General features: G+C 42.2%; 1 protein-coding gene across 2 annotated transcripts in view; it reads right to left on the reverse strand.

Annotated features, from left to right (window-relative positions):
- Positions 1-4,991: 4,991 nt before the first annotated feature.
- GATD1 (glutamine amidotransferase class 1 domain containing 1) overlaps positions 4,992-21,679 on the reverse strand; it is a 100,680-nt gene continuing 83,992 nt past the window's right edge. Inside the window, exon 8 of one of the 2 annotated variants that reach the window (XM_085644865.1) lies at positions 4,992-5,365. In XM_085644865.1, coding sequence (XP_085500991.1) covers positions 5,215-5,365 — 151 coding nt within the window. In that variant the 3' untranslated portion in view covers positions 4,992-5,214. Of the gene's footprint in view, positions 5,366-15,939; positions 17,620-21,679 lie in introns of those variants that run through there. The other variant, XM_085644866.1, reaches the window with a different exon arrangement.

The following is a 21,679-nucleotide window of genomic DNA, read 5'->3' on the forward strand; positions in this document are numbered from 1 at the left end:
TACAAGTTGTAATTCAGATTCAAATGCAAAGTTTAATTTGTGCTTGAATCAGTGTTACCAGACAAATTAGAATGAGGGCCTCAGATTTAAAGCTTTCCCTTTTATTTTCTAATTAGAATTATATCCGTCTATTAACATGAATCCTTTGCAATCAAAATAATAAAGCCATGATGTATAGAACTATATTTTTCTTGGCAAGGCTTCAACTCCATTTTTGTCCCTGGATCACCCATAATATTCATTTTGTGCGTATTTCTCATTGATATCGTATGCAGCAAAATGTGTACTCTTTGTTTTGTGATGACATGTAGGCCTTGAAGAACTCTGGAGCAAGCCTTTAGTTAATTTTTAAGGCTCTTCTTTGTCACTCACGGCAGGTTATTCATTTATGAATCCTTTTATTGTTTATGTAACTAGATTTGTTCTGAAATCTCGGATGACATTAGGTCAGAAGGGGCATATTATTATTAAATAACGGGAATAGTGCTGGGATGGTGGTTTCATATGATGTGTTATAATGCTGCATTATGATTTGATGTTATACTGATACATTTACTCACCTAATGCTGACTGTGTGATTTCGATTATCTTCTAAAGTAAAAATAAAATTATAAGAGTCCCTCAATTTAGGGGTGAACCAGACTCTTCACTGAACATAAAGGATGCCGTCTGATTTTCCATTGATTTCCTGCACAGTGTGGACTTAGTCTATTGTCTATTTTCTTATGGCAATTGATTTCTATGTCTTGTTAGTCCTTATTTATTGACTGCATTGAAATGCTGTTTTGAACCCTTTCTTTAGGGGCGCATTTCCTCATCTATTCTTGAGGACAACACCATCCCCATCCCCATCTCCACAGGAGCGCTTCGTCCCAATCATGCAGATTATCTGAGAGACTGCACCCACATCCCCAAACTTTTAGAGGGAAACGATCTTCCCGAAGTACATTTTCCTATGGATTTTTCCTAGTTCCATGGCTACAAGCTACAAAAGATGGACTGTCATTCGGTGTTCTTGGGATTGCCAGGCACCCCATAAAGTCCACCTGATGCTCTGTATTGCAATCAGACGGCCGCTGGCCAGTGACTATTGATTGCTGCTTGCTTCTCCACAGGTTGCGAGGACTTGGCAGGCACCCCATTTGTGAAAGTGTACAGCAGTTGTCATAGCCTTGCCCCCAGGTCTTTGTTCAGGTGTTGCACCTCTCATGACACAGGTGACCTGCTGCAACTGGCTGTATTCAGAAAGGTGAATGCAAAGAAGCCTTCCTGCTCCAGTCAAGGTTGTGAATTAAAACTAGAAACTGCACATCAACTTGGCTCCACAATGTGTTCAGCCACGGTAGAAGCACAGTAGCACAGAGGGCCATGCAGAGAATGGGAGGCAGCAGCTCTGACTCCACCTAAACCTTTTGAAGCACCCTACAAACACAGGGTCTACATACATACAGGAGGACAACTGTAGGTCACCGCCCCCTCTTGTTTCCAAGCACTACTTTGCACACACTTTTCACTCCGGTGCAAATGAGGCTCCAGTAATGACAGACTAAAGATATTTAAGCATTGGGAACCTGTGGGTAGTCTCCTCACAGTGGTGCAGATAGGTCTGTACCCCCCCTCTACAGATGAGCCACCACTATGTATTATGTCATGGCCCGGTCATGTTGACATTGTTACCCATCCTTGCTATTGGCAAACCAATCTGCTATTCAGCAATATCCAAAACATGTAGAGGTACAGGAAGGCGCTAATGACAATCCAGATTGGACAGAAAGAAAATGAGGATCAGGGTGGCACAAGGCTACTGCGCCAGAAACTTTACACCCTAAACATCCATACGCAAAAGTCAAAATATTACAGCATTTGGTATAGCGCGTTTGCTGAGAAGATTGTTCATGGAGACAAATCCCATTTTAGAAGATAATCTGGCCACGGAATAAAGATAGGGCTCTGAAGGAAAAGGCTGTGTAAGAAATGTTAGCAGTATATTTGTTGCAAACTATTAACAAAAATTATACTTTTTACCTCAAAATCATAAGATTTATAATGGTTATTATATATTCCGATAGCTAGACAAGGACATAGCTGAGCTAACAAAGGGCTCCACATTGATGCTTCCTCCAGGGGTGCCTTTAAATGCTTAACCATTGCTTTCCTAAATATTGGCCAATGAAACAAATGCTTTTGGTTTTCTAAGGATCTAACGATGAAGCCCCAGGCTTTTTAACAGCAAAATAATAACAATTATGTGGGATCAATAAAGAGGTGCAAAACGTGTCAGAAACCACACCAACGAACTGGAGTGCATACTTTATGGCATGCATAAGTTGTGCACACACAAGTCTGGTCTGTCTACAGACAGTGTAACCTCATAAATTCTAACAATATGCAAGCATTGATTATGCATGTCTCAACCTGCATGTGTCTGAATTGGCCTCCTCAGTGTTTAGGCCTCAAGAATGCATGGTGACATTACTGAATACGATTTGGGAAAAAGGGGGGTGGTGATGGACAGAGTTTCTGAATGATGCAGAATACTCTTACCAAGTCAAGAGATCATGGTTTTAATCCATCACCGTTTTTTAGCTCACTGCACCATCCCAGCTCAGAACCCGGCTACATGCAAATTAGTCTGTACCTGTCCCAGTGCATGATGGGAACAGGGCAAACCAAACTACCAAGCCAATTCTTATACTGGGAAGGAAACAAGCTTCCGGGGACCGGTTTCTGGCATCACAGCCTTCATCGGCCCGGCTTGCCTGAATCCTGATGGTGCAATGAGCAAGGGACTCACGTCTGAGCATACCCTCCCACACTCCCACACTGAGTGTGGATAAAATCGATTTGGGAAAAAGGGGGGTGGTGATGGACAGAGTTTCTGAATGATGCAGAATACTCTTACCAAGTCAAGAGATCATGGTTTTAATCCATCACCGTTTTTTAGCTCACTGCACCATCCCAGCTCAGAACCCGGCTACATGCAAATTAGTCTGTACCTGTCCCAGTGCATGATGGGAACAGGGCAAACCAAACTACCAAGCCAATTCTTATACTGGGAAGGAAACAAGCTTCCGGGGACCGGTTTCTGGCATCACAGCCTTCATCGGCCCGGCTTGCCTGAATCCTGATGGTGCAATGAGCAAGGGACTCACGTCTGAGCATACCCTCCCACACTGAGTGTGGATAAAATCGATTTGGGAAAAAGGGGGGTGGTGATGGACAGAGTTTCTGAATGATGCAGAATACTCTTACCAAGTCAAGAGATCATGGTTTTAATCCATCACCGTTTTTTAGCTCACTGCACCATCCCAGCTCAGAACCCGGCTACATGCAAATTAGTCTGTACCTGTCCCAGTGCATGATGGGAACAGGGCAAACCAAACTACCAAGCCAATTCTTATACTGGGAAGGAAACAAGCTTCCGGGGACCGGTTTCTGGCATCACAGCCTTCATCGGCCCGGCTTGCCTGAATCCTGATGGTGCAATGAGCAAGGGACTCACGTCTGAGCATACCCTCCCACACTGAGTGTGGATAAAATCGATTTGGGAAAAAGGGGGGTGGTGATGGACAGAGTTTCTGAATGATGCAGAATACTCTTACCAAGTCAAGAGATCATGGTTTTAATCCATCACCGTTTTTTAGCTCACTGCACCATCCCAGCTCAGAACCCGGCTACATGCAAATTAGTCTGTACCTGTCCCAGTGCATGATGGGAACAGGGCAAACCAAACTACCAAGCCAATTCTTATACTGGGAAGGAAACAAGCTTCCGGGGACCGGTTTCTGGCATCACAGCCTTCATCGGCCCGGCTTGCCTGAATCCTGATGGTGCAATGAGCAAGGGACTCACGTCTGAGCATACCCTCCCACACTGAGTGTGGATAAAATCGATTTGGGAAAAAGGGGGGTGGTGATGGACAGAGTTTCTGAATGATGCAGAATACTCTTACCAAGTCAAGAGATCATGGTTTTAATCCATCACCGTTTTTTAGCTCACTGCACCATCCCAGCTCAGAACCCGGCTACATGCAAATTAGTCTGTACCTGTCCCAGTGCATGATGGGAACAGGGCAAACCAAACTACCAAGCCAATTCTTATACTGGGAAGGAAACAAGCTTCCGGGGACCGGTTTCTGGCATCACAGCCTTCATCGGCCCGGCTTGCCTGAATCCTGATGGTGCAATGAGCAAGGGACTCACGTCTGAGCATACCCTCCCACACTGAGTGTGGATAAAATCGATTTGGGAAAAAGGGGGGTGGTGATGGACAGAGTTTCTGCACTGGGACAGGTACAGACTAATTTGCATGTAGCCGGGTTCTGAGCTGGGATGGTGCAGTGAGCTAAAAAACGGTGATGGATTAAAACCATGATCTCTTGACTTGGTAAGAGTATTCTGCATCATTCAGAAACTCTGTCCATCACCACCCCCCTTTTTCCCAAATCGATTTTATCCACACTCAGTGTGGGAGGGTATGCTCAGACGTGAGTCCCTTGCTCATTGCACCATCAGGATTCAGGCAAGCCGGGCCGATGAAGGCTGTGATGCCAGAAACCGGTCCCCGGAAGCTTGTTTCCTTCCCAGTATAAGAATTGGCTTGGTAGTTTGGTTTGCCCTGTTCCCATCATGCACTGGGACAGGTACAGACTAATTTGCATGTAGCCGGGTTCTGAGCTGGGATGGTGCAGTGAGCTAAAAAACGGTGATGGATTAAAACCATGATCTCTTGACTTGGTAAGAGTATTCTGCATCATTCAGAAACTCTGTCCATCACCACCCCCCTTTTTCCCAAATCGACATTACTGAATACACCATTAATTATGGTTATGGACTGGGTGATTACTGGTGATGTAGAAAGCAAGCATAGCAAAGTATAGGTGATACTGTACAATACCTTGGTTAGATGAGGATTCAATATGTGTCCCTTTGAATCTGCAGATGCTGCCACCTTTGACGCTCATGTTAATACTCAAATAGACTTGAATATTTAGAAAACAGGTTGTATTATTTGCATTTGAAAACTACAAATCAATCTAAAGTGTTTGTTGCTACAGTTTCTCGTGTTTGCTCAGTTTACAAAGAGAACGCTTTAGATGCTTAATCTTCTCTCCAAATTCCAGACAGGAGCTCAATCTTCACTCAATATCCATTAATACTGAAGTTCATCTATTTTCTGATCATCTTTTCCACTTCTCCCTTTAGATGCTGGCAACTATTCGGCCTTGGTGATTTGCATTGTGCTGGGAGGTACCGTGGTGTGGGTTGTGGTGCTGCTGGTGAAACTGTCCTTTGTAGGGGTGCTGGTCAGGCACGCCTCAGTGGCAGTGTAGCCCTGGATCACTCTATGTATCCTTGTCATGGTCCTGGGTGGAATGGAAAAAGAGATAACAGGTTTTCAGTTCTCTTTGGGGTACCAAAAAGAAAATCTTTCCACCATGGTAATCTGTCAAAAGAACACTTGGATCCAAAATGGAGAAAATTAAGTCGTAATAGATGATACAGAACAGATCTCTTAAGAAGGAATTTAGCAGTTATTAATTTAGCAAAAATCCTACCATCTATCTTGATATGCGCTTCACCGGTGCCAGTATCACTCAAGGAAAAAATTGCAACAACTAAAGAGGATCGGTTTCATTGTGCTCTCAACACCAGGTTTTGATAGGTTTTCTCCTTGTTGCCCTTTTGTTTCTTGTCATATAACTGATTGTAACAGTGTAGCAAGCACAGATAATTATCTTATAGGTCAAGCACTATCATCTACAAGCTTCACTACATTGCTCTAGCAAGTGGCATACCTCAAATATGGTGAAATTACACATTTGGAGGCAGGAGTTTTTATGGGAGCGTGTGCAGGAGAAGTGACCATAAGGAAAGTCACACGTTTGTATGTATCCACATACCACTTGCAGATAAATACACTCAAATATATTCTTGTTAAATGCATGAGTAAGTATGTTTTTTATCATGGGAAAGGGAGAAAACACACCAATATTTAATGGCGGTGTACGGTTGGGATTTCTTTAGGGAAATTATTTTCCCACTGGAGAAACAAAAATTAACCTATTTTATGTGTGCAGAATATGTCTGCCTGGTTCTACATAGGTACATTTTAGGCATGTAATTAATCTTGAAAATCTACGACTGGCCTACATTTCCAGATGTATTCCATGTATTGTGAAGACCATAAAATTTAAAAATATGTTGCAACGTAAGGATTCACGAAGGGAAGCAAATGTTTGAATATTTAAACCCAGAGATATGTGAAGTAGGGCTTAGAAGTGTAATATTCTAACGAATTAAGACAGTGAAATGTTTATAAGTCCCTGTAAAGGTCTTTCTCGAGCTCAAAAGAAACTTTCTGAATGTGAGTGAGATACCTGAAAACGACACCATCTTAAGCTACATGAATCATACTACCACGAATTATAACTTGGTAGATTCATGCAGCAGCCCTCTCTCTGCAAAAGGTACTAGAACTAACCCATAAATGATATGTGGGAGGCAGGAATACCTGCAATCAGATGGCAGTATTCCTGCTTCTGACCCCACCAGAGGCTGCCACAAACCTGGCATGTAACAATGAGGTGGAGAATTTTGCTTCATTGCCTTTGATATATGACATGGCAGGGAGAAGGATGGCGGTGGATAAGACCTAGCAGTAGCACACCATCTCACTCTCCACTGGGCTGAGAGAATCCACATCAATGTTTTTGTCCTGGCATACACGCATGCACCGTAAGCTGGATGTAATAACCTTTGACTTCCATAGCCCCAGGTACGGGAAGACCTCTCCCATCACCACTTTGCCCTATGGGGCCATGGTAATTCTTAGCCTTACATTTTCTGGTGTGGCCGATGATCACCCAGCAATATGGGAATCTAGGAAATTCTCTTGCGGACATCAAATGGATGTGCATTACAGGTAAGGGAATACCTAGGGTTCTCCTTGTGTTGGTGCTTACCAATTTAATGGAAGCTATTCCTAAGGATTATCATAGTGCATTCAACCGCTGGGTTCAGAGTTTGTTGCCAGGCAGAGTTTCCACTAGGGGACTTGCCAAGCTCATGTCTCAGCACAGACACCTATGTAATTGACCCCACACAGAGTCATGGCATAACAATGGCGGAGTCTATGCCTTGGTGGAAACAATGCACCCATTCAGGTGAAATTGAGGCTTTGACCTACCTAACGTGGTGTTGGTACACATGGACAAAATACTTGGTTAAGGGACCACAGGTCTACTTTGAGACTACATTTACTCTTTTATTGTTTTCTGTAATCAGATCTAAATTACATTGAGAAGTTTCACATAAACTATACATGCTTCACGAACTACCACATCATCAAGAGATAGCTTTTAATAAACAGTACCTTTATGCTTTGTCTACTGTATGTGTTTTCTCATCAACCATTCCTTCTCCCCCACATTTCAACTTTTCCCCTTCACAATCTTGTCTTTATCTGTGCTGCTCCTTATTCACTGACAGCCAAGGTGGGATAGTGACTGATTGACAAAGGAGATTTGTGTCAGCGGTACTAGGTGGGGCTCTCCCCTCTAATGTTTTTATGTCAAGCCTAGCAGCGCGCATGCGCTGCTCTGGAAGGCACGGTGTAGCTCCTCTATGGATATTGGCCACGCCCCTTGCTTCCCATTGGTTCCTTTGTGTGCTTTGTAAAAACCCCTTACTTTCTGTGGCTGATTTTCACGTTTGTCCCACCTTTGGGTGGGTGGTTCCAGTCCCTGGCAATGGGCCATGGTACATGTACAATTGCTTTGCTAATTTGCGATGAGCTATGATGGAGAGAACATTTATGACACGTTGCCGAAATAAAGTATTTTGGATTGGACAATTGCTTTTCTGTCTATTACCTTACATCTCATCACACTTCTTTTTCAGTTTCCTTGTGAAGGCTCTCCTTTCAGTGGGGTTTAGCCTCTTCTTAGCACACCACACCTATCATCCATCCTGCCCCGTTTTCTGCTCTGGCTGCTTCTGAGTGTGCACTAGGCTCCCTTGGAGACCAAAGCCCCCTCTTGCTGCTGCAGCCTGTACTCCAAAGCTCACATTATCAAGTAGTCCCAGGGTTGACGTGCCATCTCGTGCTTGCCAGGGTCTCTCGGATGTTTCCCATCCTATGTTTTGGTGGTGAAAGTGCTGTTGTAACCAAGTACCTACGCTTTTTTAACCTGAAAACATAAATGCCAACATATGCAAACACAAAAGAGGGGGTGGATCCCCCCGTCCTGCAACGCCTCCAACCATTGGGTCTAATTACGTTATTATTTCTTTGGGATGACTCTAGGGAACATGCTGCATCATGTACTGTATTGGATGATTTGACCGCTGCCTGCAAACTGTGTCTTTTTTATCTTTGTTTCCCTGTATGTTCGGCAGGTGTTGATTACTATTGTGGTAATAGATTCGGCTCTATATACTGTCCACTTATTCGTTTATGCCAATGTGGGGCTTCGGCCCAATTCATTGAAAAAAAAACAAATAAAAATTTGTGACAGATGCCTTCCATGCCGATGTTACACTCTTCCCCACGTAAAACCAAGACTCTCCGTCCACACGAGACAAGGAGTATAAGTCCCTCCCAAGTCTGACATAACTGTCACCTGACGTCATTTTGCTTAGGATGCTCTGCGCTTACATTTTACTGCTCTATGAACATGCCGTCACTGAGACCTGACCCTCCCCTCCACCCCTTTGCCATCACAGCAAGCAACCATGCCTCATCTTTGCTCCAAACATGGTTCAGAGGCCCCTGCCCTCTCACTGTTGCTTATGATTCCCCTTCATTGCTTCACTCCTTGCTCTACCTGTTGTTTCTATTCCGGATTGCTTTAAAAGTATTTTTTAAACTCTTTTGCACGTTTTACTTTTAATTACAGATCTTACTTGGATAAGTAACTAAAAACAGAGTGTCCGTGTCATTTTGTAGACAAACATGCAGGTGCCTACACAATGAGGCTGGCAGCCACGCAAAATTACATGCTGCACAGCATTGCAGACGCTGTGCAGCGTGGCTACAAACCATTAGTGAGACCTATTGGCTTTGCAATGCTTGTTTTTTTAATAGCACACCTTTTCCTTTAATGAGCTTGGGTGGCTTTTTCTTTTTTAAGATTCTCGTCTGGTAATGCATAGCCATGGCTGGAGGTCTGTTGCCCTTATTTATAGAGAGGGGGGACACTAGGAGCTGATTATTAGGTCCAGTGACCCTTGCTCCTGAAAAGTAACTAGTACACAAAGGGAGTCACTGTTCCTTTTAGAGAAAGAAGGGAAAGAAACTTTTGTCGTGTGCTACTCTGTCTGTTGGGGACAGTGTGTCCTCATCATAATGCCCTCACACACCCCGAAGGATGTCATGCTTCATCATTTGGGCTTTGGTCCTCGTCGGGCTGGCGCTGCAATGCCCTACGGCAGAGATCTTTTGATGAGAAACCGTTTGGGTGCATGGGTGTGAGTGGCAGTGAAGTCTGAAATAGTGTTAAAAAATGACTGGAGGGAGTGGGTGCTATTTATTAGGGTGATCCCTCTGTCATTGTTAAAACAAAGTGTGTTGTGCTCTTCTAGGGGATATTATATCTCTCAGTAGCTGGGTATATATCTCTAATGGACATATATAACTGTCAACATGTTTTGCGCTGTATGTGGCCTCAGAAGGAGATCCAAAGTGCTTCTTCAGGACCAAATGAAGTGAATTTTAGTATCAGTGGCAGCTTGAACTAACCAGTGCCGCCGAATTTGTAGAAGGGAGTAGCATTTCTGAAAAAGAATAAATATAAGACAAAAGTATAGTAACAATAATATCTTTTCATGGTAGGATATATTGTCCAGGTCATCCATTGGAGGGCCTGGTGCGCATTACCCTTAGCGTGACCATTATCGTTATAGGTTGGCATAGGTGCATGTATGATAACAGTGACGTGAGTAATAAAACGATTTTCTCAGCATAGTGACAGACATACCTAAATAGGTATAAGATCAATGATTAGTTTGTGCCAGTGTTGTTCTTTATTCATACATTTACTCTGTCGTTCATACAGTACCCATAGATAAAGTATCCAGGTTGTGACTCTATAAAAAGGCTCATTCATAAGGTAAGTATATGAACCATAGCCGTCTAGGTAAATAATACAGCAAAGTGGGCCTCACCATTGATGGCAAACCTCGAGACACTGGTGTATTGATTATTGTAAAATATATCATGTTTCTCAACCCTTAATATTAGAGTCAGGACCTCATGAGATCAGTGAGGGCATTCGGGAACTGAATAAAAGGAGGCAAAGTAAATAGTGTTGAGAGACTTCATTGTTAGGGGCAGGAAAAGATTCATTTACCTCTTGGAAAACTCTAAAAGAACACGTGAACCGTCAGAGGAGCATTTTAGAAATAATTCCTGTGAACTGGGAGGGCTACTGAGAAAGTTATTAAAAAAGCGGATGACATCTGTGCACTGGAGGGAAGTTGGGAGCTATGCAATCAACTCCCACAAACAGAGGAGTACGCAGGGCGTGTGCACGCACAGAAGCACGCACACAGACACGCACACTTCTAAGTTTTGCTTTATCAGCTCACAGCTCTGGTTGTGTGTGGTTGTGTGGTTGTGTATAGTTGTGGTTGTGTGTGGTTGTGTCTGTGTGGTTGTGTGTGTGTGGTTGTGTGGGTGGTTGTGTGGGTGGTTGTGGGTGTGGGTGTGTGGGTGTGGTTGTGCGTGGTTGTGTGTGGGTTGTGTGGGTGTAGGTGTGGTTGTGTGTGGTTGTATGTGGTTGTGGGTGTGTGGGTGTGGTTGTGTGTGTGGTTGTGTGTGTGTGCTTGTGGTTGTGTGTGTGGTTGTGTGCGTGTGCTTGTGTGTGGTTGTGTATGGGTGTGGTTGTGTGTGTTGTTGTGGGTGTGTGTGTGTGTGGTTGTGTGGTTGTGGGTTGTGGTGGTTGTGTGTGAAGTTGTATGTATGTATTGTGTGTGTGTGTTATTGTGTGTGTGTGTGTGTGTGTGTGTGTGTGGTTGTGTGTGTGGTGAAAGTTTTAGTCACCACTCAAAATGAAAACCATTTTATCAGCGTTGCCAGTTCTCCTTTATGTTTAATGCCCTAAATGAAACACAATGTTATAAGCATCAAAGGACTGGCCGAGAAGGGAGGGGGGGAATATGAGGAGCAGAGGGGAATACGAGGAGCAGAGGAGCCAGAATGAAACTGCCGAAAAGGAGCCAGAATGAAAGTGACGAAAAGGGAAAAGGGAGATGCGAGCAGAACATCAAAGGGCTGGGTGAGAAGGGAGGGGTGGAATGCGAGGAGCAGAGGGGAATGTGAGGGGCCAGAATGAAACTGACGAAAAGGAGCCAGAATGAAACTGACGAAAAGGGAGGAGGGAGATGAGAGCAGAGCATCAAAGGGCTGGGCAAAAAGGGAGGGGTGAATGCGAGGAGCAGAGGAGCCACAATGAAACTGACAAAAAGGGAGGAGGGAGTTGCGAGCAGAGCATCAAAGGGCTGGGCGAGAAGCGAGGGGGGAATGCGGGGAGCAGCTGTGCACGTGCACGCCATCGTGCACGCAAGCTTGTAGCCAGCAAAACCATGTGGGTAGCACTTGTGAATCACTGTTCTTTTAATGAGGAAATTCAGCGTGAACCAATATCACTTAACGAAATGTCATTTCTTCCCGCTCTTTTCTTAACAATACATTACATTTTAAAGAGGCAAAGAAAGTGCGGTACTTGGCAAGTAAACAATGTTCCGCCGCTGGCAGCATCGTAAATTGCAAAGCTGGCTATCAGAAGTATTAACAAGCATTGGCCGCGCGGCCGTAAAAACAAAAGTGATCGCCATCGCGATCAAAGCGAAAGACGTGCGGCTGGCAGCTGCGTGCGTGCACGCTCGTGTGAACGCAAACGCTAGGCCAGCCAGTAGCACTTTGAAAACTCACCTACTAAAGTCTCTCCGAGCACCGCATGCGCGCTGACTCAGCGAGACCTAAAAAATGACAGAGGGATCACCCTAATAAATAGCACTCACTCCCTCCAGTAATTTTTTTTAACACTACTTCAGACTTCACTGCCACTTACACCCACGCACCCAAATGGCTTTTCATCAAAAGATCTCCGATAAAGAGACCCTTTGGGGGACCCATAGGGCATTGCAGCGCCGGCCCAACGAGGAGCAGAGCCCAAATGTTGAAGCATGACATCCTTCGGGGTGTGTGAGGGCATTATCATGAGAACATTCTGTCCCCAACAGACACAGAGTAGCACATGACAAAAGTTTAGTTCCCTTCTTTCTCTACAAGGAACAGTGACTCCCTTTGTGTACTGGACTGTTGCCCTTGCCTTATTAATATTCATTAGTCATGTTGTTTTGTGACCCATTACGAATGGACAATTTGCGACACAACTTATGAGTATATAGGTTACGTTGCAAGTTGCATTCCAGTTCTCAAGCCAGTTGGTGCTCAAATTGCACATCCCTGGTTTGCAAATGGGAATAGTAAATCAGGCCCTGTGTCAGCTCCACCAGCCAACACATTCTGCTCTTTCATCTTGTAAGGAACTTTCATCGACTTTGTGTTTCCCTGTTCCTTTTGATTGGTAACGCTAGAGTTTACCTCTGCTGTGCAAGGATGACTGTGATACTGCTCTGTGAAAACAGTATGCAGCACTGCTCAGCTCCTTCTACTATAGTCCTGTCAAGACTCTTAGAGCTGTCCAAATATTAATAACTAACCATTTAGAAGTCAGCAACATTAGTTTATGGTGGTCTCCTGTCCAGTCAGTCATTAAACTGTGGGGTGCAAGATAACTGATACTTAGCACATTTTGCAGGCAGTTTGTATTCCAGATAAACTGTTGCCTAAAACATTTAAAACGGATTTGAGTTACCTATTGAATATTGTTTTCCGAGATATGGAATATTGTGTACTTAATCCAACGACATTGGCTTATAAAAATGCATATTTTGACTGAACTTTTCATGGCCCACTTTTGCCGAGATAGAATTTCACCTCACAACCAATGACAGTCTTCCTACAAAACATCCGTGCTCCAATCTTAAAAGGTAGGACACAATGACCAGGATGAGTGAAGACAATGAGATCCCAGTGTAAGGCCTGGACACTATATGTGAATAGAGCAGACCACATTTGGTTCTTTTCAAGAGGAGGTCTCTGGTGGAAATAGTCTCCAATGGACATGAGTTTCTGGCTTAGTGTTGGCAAACTTGGTAACCATTCCAAGTACACTTTGCTGAACTGTTCCTTAATGGGTATAGATAGGACCTGAAAGAGCATTCATTGTCACCACAAAAGGTGTCTCTAGTCATCTTGGATTTGAGTGCATAAAGCACTCCTATAGTATTTTGGTGCCACAAGACCCTGTAACTGCATTATATTGGAGTACACAGAGTGGGGAATCCATGGGATCTCCTTACAGACTGATTTTGAGTAGCTTACAACAGCAGGTTAGTTCCTGTTTAAACCCCTTTCTTATGCAGCTAACACTTCACAACTTCCCTGGAACACATAAGGATCAACAGCCTCTATGTTACCTGCAAAAAAAGACCTACTACCTGCTAGGGGGTAACGGCAGACATTTGTTCCTACACCGGATATGAATCAGATCAGAAGTGTTTAAGATCATCACCAGGTGTACAGGCATATTTAGAGAACATTCTGCTGCTTGTGCCATGGCCCTTCAAAAGTCCACACACTTTCTGGGTATTCCTTCTGGACATCATACTAGAAGTTCAAGTTGTAGAAAGGCATCTCTCAACTTCCAGACATTGCCACAGCCAAACGTTTAGCTGCTTCTGTGTTATGGCTTTCTTCCAGGTAGAGACAGTGGTCTCTGTTTTTCACGATTTCCACGCTATCCCAGCTCCTGTGGACCAGCTTCCATGGCACTTGGAGCAACGTCTTAGTAAGAAACTGGAATATTAATGGGGGTGGGAGACTACCCTCCTCAAGGAATAATCACAACCGTTGTCAGGGTGAACCCTTAAAGGCACCAAATTAACCTGAGCTCAACCCCTAGTAGCTATGTCACAGAACTAACAGGCTTAACGTATGGCAGTGTGTAAAGTGTTCATGCAGTACTAAAACAGTAATGAAGTCAAATTGCAAAACAATACAAATCCCAAACTGAATCAGAAAATTGAGTAACATTTAATAAACATAATGACCAAAAAAAATCAATAAGGGGAACTGAAGATATGATCTTTTAATGGTTTAAGTCGGAATAGAGTCAAGAAGCATAAAATGCCAATGGTAGTCAATGGTCGCCCCAGACTAGAGCCTAGGTTTAATTTGAGGCTGACCAAGATGGAGCACGGGTCGGATACATAAACCAGGTTCATCCTAGTCAATGATTTTACCTTCTGGTTTAGTCATTTATGTCACAATCCACCACAAGAGTACACTTTTAAAGCCCCCAGGACCTCAACGGAGGCACTTTGACTCACAGGGTCACGCAGGATTTGACACTGCTGTCAAAAGGTGGGCCACAGCCCCACCCTGCATATACTGCCAAGCTCAGAGGAGCCATCTCTGCCAATTCAGGTCAGCCTATTAGTGGCTCCTGAGAGGCATTTCACAACTATATCACCCCTATTAAAAGCTAAATACTGTCTGGGAGCTGGAAGAGGATTATGCTTATGAACCTTTCGACAGTTCAGGAAGATAAGGGTAAAAAAGGGTAGCTTTTAAAGATACTTTTCCTTAATATTTATAAAACAAAACCAACTTCACCATGGAATTGGATTTTTTAATACCTGTTAAAAAAATTGTCACAGTGAAATATACCTTTTGGGTGTTTGTCACTGTAAGGACATGTTAACATTAAACATTCAATTTCTACATGTCCTACTTTTAAAAATGCATACTGTCTTGTGGGCTACAGAGCACAAAAAGGAGTGACTTATTAGTGTGTAAAAGGGAGGTTTTGACCTCCCTTTATTTTGACAGGTCAAATTGCAGTTTTTACAGTACTACAGTCATCAGGAAAAATGGTAGTCCTGAAGCCATATTTGCCGTGCAACAGTAGTGGTTGACAATATAGGTTCTGTAGCCCACTAGTGGCATTTACCTTCCAAGCCCTGGGTACATTTCGTACCACATACTAAGGAGTTATAGGCAAGTTCAACATACCAATTAGGAGTATGCAATAAGATTATGTTTAAATGGGGAGCACAGGCACGCTACTACTGGTTAACAGAGGTAAAGAGCATAAAGTTCGAAAGCCAGCAAAAATATAGGGTCCGGTAAAAGGCAAACAAATCCGAGGTAACCACACAGAAAAGGCAGATTTCCTACATATACATTCAGGGTAAACTGAAGACACTTCCAGACAGTCCTTCACCAGACAGATGGGGAACCTTTTAACAAGAAGGCAGTCTTCTCTTCTGATCAGCTAAGGTGAGTTAAAGCAGTTTCAAAAGGTGAACTCAGCTGTAATTGATACAAGTATCTAGGTGGATCCAGCAAAAATTCCACCACAGTCTTTGCTTTGGTGTTACTGAATTAAAATCATGTTCCAAAGGTCCCTTACTATAAAAACAATGTCACAGTTCCACTTTCTCAAATAGGAGATATGACTAGGGAGTTGCATTGACAGGAAGGACATTGTATGGAGAGGGATTTGAAGTTTGCCAGTATATCACTTCCCCTCAGAGAGAAGGTGTGAAAACAGGAATTACCTCTAAACCAAAGAAGGCTGGGACAGGGGGAAGTTTGAGATACCAGACTGGATAAACAGTTAGACTGATTAGGTGAAAACTTCAAAAAAATGTTTTAGCAATATAGATAATAAAATCCAGTGCCCATTGATTTTACTTAATTACTTATGTGCCGCCAAGAAGAAACTCCGACGCCGTTTCTAGCAAAGGACAGAAGAAATGGGTTTTAATCCAAAATGTTACTTTAGTAATGCTGCTTGCACAAGTATTGCTTCTAAGACAAGATCGTTTATTTGTTGCAAATAGAACATGCATTTCACTTTACAGATTTAAATGCTAAGCAGCTGTGCATAACTTTTACTTTTTAGAGTTAGAGTGGTAAATCTGGCCTTTTAAGTCGAAAAACAGCATTGCATGGTCTTATTTAAGCAAATTTCAGTCTGAGTTCCAGGAGTAAGAAAACAAAATGTTCTCTGCAGGCTTACTTCTGGACTTTGACTTTTGTACAGATTGCACAATTACATTTGACTAACCGAAAATGTCAAGCATGCCAATTTAAATACACAGTTGATTTTCAGTATCATGAAATGGCACTTGCAGCTCGAAGCGCTTTGGTAGGCTCCAAATACCACAGTGAAAATAATCTGTGGAAATTGCGTAGAAACATGAAATTTCTATGAAGTCTTTGGTGGTGGCTATCACCCATAGATCTACTTGGATTTCTACCGCCTTCCACTAACCTTTGTTGTGCAGTCATGGAAAGGGCAGCTGAGTCATTGGCTGCCAGAGGAACTTTGACCACGAGGTTCTCTGGTTTATGCTCTTGGGTTACCCGAAAGCAGCTCCTGTGGTACTTCTGACTGATGGCTTTTGTACGGTGGGTGGAGATCAGTGGCTTGCAGTCTTGCTTGTGGTCTGTAAAAATAGGAGTGTTTGTGTTCCAAAATCCCATGGTATTGGCAGGGCCAGTGTCTTCACTTCTTTCTAAATCTTCATCCACTTAGATCCAAATAAGTACTCTCCATGAAGTTCTTCTATGAATCTCCTTGTTTGAGGCCTCTGGCACGAACATGGTGTAATGAGTCGAGCACCATTCTTTTCTAAATTTTCAGATTTTCTTGCACTTAAAGGCCTGACATGCCACAACATAGAGCCGGCAAGATCCCTGAGCCAACACATAATGCAGAACTCCTGTACATTTTTCCAGGGATGGTGGGTGTTGCACTGCTACGAAAACGTGAAAGAGGCACTCTTCATTAACATCATATCCCTTTCGACCTGATTACATGCCTCGTAGGAAGGAATAAACTAGTCTTGTCTCGTGCTGCGGCAAAGACCTCATTCTGGGTTACGTATCGGTGCACAAATAAACGCTCACATTAATGTTATATACAGAGCATAAAAATTCACTTCCAAATAATTTAGAGTGGAGTACATGTCCTGGTGCATGGTGTTTCAGCAAAACGGAAAACATATTAGAATAATCCAGACCCAGCACTACATGGAAGGAAAGAGCACAGCAAGTGAATATACAACAGAAAAATGCTGCAAATATGCAGTTTCAAATTAATTTTGTTTATACAAACGATTAGGATCATACTTCCAAACATATTTTATAAACAATGTATGCCAGGTTGGATCTACAGATTATGTCATATAATACAAATTCAAAACGAATAGATATAGCAAACAAATGACTAGTTCTCAGATTCTCATCTCAGATTCAGCTACTGTCTCCATGCCAAAATAAATGGACCTTAGTCTATAATTCATCCGGTCGGACACTAGGCTTTGGGGGCAGTCGTCATATCTTAGCGTGCATGAATAACAGGCAATGGTTGAATGCTGCACAGGTATTCATAGGTTCAGGACCACTTTCCTAGGGGACTTTCTGTGCAGTTTTTCATTGTTGGAAACGGTGACCGACAGCAAAGTGGTGTATTATTTCCTGCAAAGACAAACACAATCAACCCAATGATAAAATAATGAAAACAAGTGCAAGTGTTATTTTGGGAAATAGAATATTTGTGTAGGTTTTCAAAACAGTTTCACAAATTATCTCAAAAAGAGATCAGTGGACTCAACAGATTAGATACTGTCCTCACAACTGAGCATCTTCCTGCAGGCAGACATTTAGACAACTGTTAGTTAGTGGTTGAATGAGTGCAAGTATGCATTTATAATTTTTTATTTTTGGTCTGTTTTACATTGTTCTTCATTAGCAAGGTTAAGACAATAGAGCATTCTATATAAAACCGGTAAGATTCAGTAAGGGGTTGTATGTGGTCACCGCATTATGCATACAGCATCAATGCAGACTATCTGTTTGGGTTATGCAGAGTTGAATAATGTGTATGATGTCATATAAAAGTGTAAATGAACTGTGAGCTCACCAAGATTGAATGCAAAGAGGATACCGAAGGTGATGTGACTGGGCTACGATGCATAGCTTTTCAGCATAACTGTTGAAGAGACTGCAATGGTGTGGGCAAGCGCAGCAGGGCCTGCTGCCTAGTAAATCCATGTTATATTTGGTTTATTGTTAACTTGCACTGTTGAACCCTTTATTTACTCTGGGTGTTCTATTCCGTGTATTTTATAATTGTGAGGCTTGATTGCTAGCTATTACTAACTTGAATAAATAAAGCACAGAACTTGCTCAAATTTTTAGAAACTCTTTTGTACAGTTCTTTGGTTCTCCTGGCGATTTCATTGGGAACTCAACTTTATATGAGACAATTGTACTCGGCTAACAAGCTGCATCAGACTGTTTGAATAAAAAACTTTATCAACATAGATTTGATTTTCCTAACCTTTAGTTTTGCACTTCATCATGTAAATAATATTATATAATTGAAAGGCCTTCATTTAGTTTGCTGCAATAAAATCTACAATGCGTTGTAATCGGATTTCCACACATTCCCTGCATTAACACAGATTTTGAGTTATGGATTAGGCATCAAAGAATGTAAAATCTGTGGCCAGTTACAAAAAGCAAAAGTCTGATGCCAACAGAACCCGAAATCTACAGGCAAGATCCGCCTTTCAATTGTGGTAGTGTGCCTATCACATAACATCACAGATTTACAAAAGGACTCTAGATGAACCCAAAAGGAACAGCATCAAAACACATCAAAGTGATCCAACAAATTCTGTAGTATTCATAAAGACAGTCCTTCAGCAAAAGAACAAGCCTTTGAAATAAGATGAGATTGCAATCTTTTTCTAAAGCGCCGAGTGTTTGCTCTACATCGAAAGAAACAGTAAATAATTAAAGTTTCTGAAGGATCAAGAAAAGAGACACCTTAATTCTTAGAGCAGCATCCTATCACTTTTTTTTAGCTCATGTGGCTAATTACAAACAGGTAAAATGACATGAACATAGAACAGGCAAATTAAAAAATAAAAATGATTCACAACTGTCTCACATGTACTGCTAGACAGACCTCTCTCACCATCCAGGCTGAATGCAAGTAGACGGGGTCAAATTCAAATCAAACAGTCTTTATTTCGACTTCATGTCATAAAAGACAATTTTAAAAACAAAGCTCACCATCATTTACAAAAAACACATTTAAAAAACATTTCATCATCAAGTGTTTCCAGTTTAGGCTACACAAATAAAATTCATGATACTAAATCTAGGAGCAAAATGATTTGTTTTACTGCATAAATGGCATTCCTAGTCGACCAGATAAAAAAATAAATATCTAACTTTCATAAAAACAAGCTAAAAGGATACAGAAGTTCCACCATTATACTGGATTTCTTTTAGGGCGGCTGGAGGGCTTTCAGTTTCCCAGCTCTACTTAGCCACATCCGTTTCAGAAACTTAGCTAGGGCTATCACTATTATTTCAGAACTATCAGTTTGAAATATTCTCAGTGCCTGTGCTCCCCGTCCTAATACCCTTTTGAATACAGACTGCTCTTATCCATCTTAGGCGGGGGGCCTTATATACTGGGCAGATAAACAAAATATGTGCTATGGTTTCACGGTAGTTTTTACAAAAAGGGCACATTTGATCGTTTTTACTGGAAGCCCAATTACAGGTGACCGTGTTCAGTGGAAGAGTACCTACCCTGAACTGATGATATAATTTCCTATCAAGAGGCAATGTGATCAAATCCCAGTACATCTCATACCCAGTAGAATGTTTCAGCTCCAGAAAAACCTTGGTATGTGATGGATCTGTGTGTGACTGGAACTCCACCTGGGATATATGTGACCAGTAAGCCTCTTTCAACTCTTGTTTAGTAGGAAATAATGTCCCCTGTGGGTTGTCCCAAAGATCCCCCATTCCTAAGGACTTTAAAAGGATTTTTACCTTTCTGAACCAAGGAATTTTTTCCCCAGTATCCATATTACGCGTCTCCAAAAGTGCTAACGCATAGTGATTCAATTCAGGGGTAACCCACAGTCTTCTCCAGTAGGCAACTGGTCTAAATCTACATATATTTTCTAGACTCTGACACCCCAGATCCATGCGAAGAGGTATTAGTGGTGTAGATTGTGGGAGGCCTGTGATACAGCGAAGAAACCTATTATGTGCTTTTTGTAAGCCTGCTATTTCAGACGACCCCCACAATTCGGCTCCGTACATTGCACATCCTTTCCCTTCCTGTGATCGCATTTTAAGTTCTCCCCCATTTCTCTCTGTCTATATTGATTCAAAATAAATGTGATGGTGGAAGGTGGGTATTTCAGAGGCTGTCCAAGAGTAAGTAACTTATACTTCCAAAGCCCTTTCCACCTAAACGAAATGGAAGATTTCAAAACATTCTGAAACGCTGATGGTGAAGGCAGGCTGAAAGGCCGACTGGCTGTTTTCTTGGTAGGCTGCAGATTTTCACAGCAAGATGGGCTGGTTTTATCCAACCATACCACATGTCTCCATTTTGCTGAAGCCTGGGGCAGAGTGAAGGTGGATTGAATGTTTATGCAAGGACTGATTCTGGGTCAGAGGTTCACACTGTACTACTCTCAATTACTACTTTTTGGCAATTTATAGTACATGACCATTTCCACTGCATTAGTACCACATCTTTGTATTTACTGTAGTACAGAACACAATATAAGCCCTCGAGTGGGTTCACAGTATTACGGTAGATATGGATTAAATAGGCAGTGTAAATGGGACAGATCAGAAACATAAGCAATTAATACGTCTGTATTGACCAGAATCTTAAAGTCCAGAACAAATTTTAGAATCTGCGAGGAAAATAGCATAAAATATAAAACACCTTAACAGAAATAAAGGTAAGCATAGTAAAGACGTACAAGGACTATGTCTTGGTGTTGGCCATGGGTACACTTAACTTTAATTTGGATATGATTACGGACACAGTATTTGGAGTGATGTTAGTGTAGGGAAATTGAGATTAGGGGAGCCCCCTAATATATTAAACTAAATTAGGATTGAGGTAATCTTTAAAATGAAGCATTCTGCAGTCAAGGATTTACTGCATTTGTACTAAAGCATGGCCAGGTATTCAGCTAAACCATAACTAGACTAAAATCAATCCAAAAGGAAGCCCAATAAATATGCCTAAATGCTTATCAAATTAGTCAGTCCAATTAGAGGGTAATCTAAACTCATGACTACTTTTTTCACTCGTATTTGTAAATGGCATTGCACTTAGCTCAGTACGCAGGCATAAATAGTAGGGCCTTCATGCTAACTTGCTCAAAATTCCTGATTTAGGCAGGGACAGGAGAATTCTGGGGAATGGGAAAGTTCTGTAAGCAGCATTGCTATGTGCAAATTCATTTGGGTGTTTCTGAGGACACAGTCACCAGGTCAAATCTGTTGGAACATGCCCTCATTAAAAGGACTAGAATGTGGCTATTTCTAGTGGACATTCGTACGTTAAGAACAATTCCATAATAATAATTCCCTATTCCACAGAGTGCAGCTTTTGAATCCCAGGCCATTTTGCTTCCTGAAATTACTGCTTCAGTTGGAATAAACACCAACACTTATAATGCTGGCCAAAAACTTTATTTCA

Source organism: Triturus cristatus, chromosome 3_1, assembly GCF_964204655.1.
Source record: "Triturus cristatus chromosome 3_1, aTriCri1.1, whole genome shotgun sequence".
NCBI lineage: Eukaryota > Metazoa > Chordata > Amphibia > Caudata > Salamandridae > Triturus > Triturus cristatus.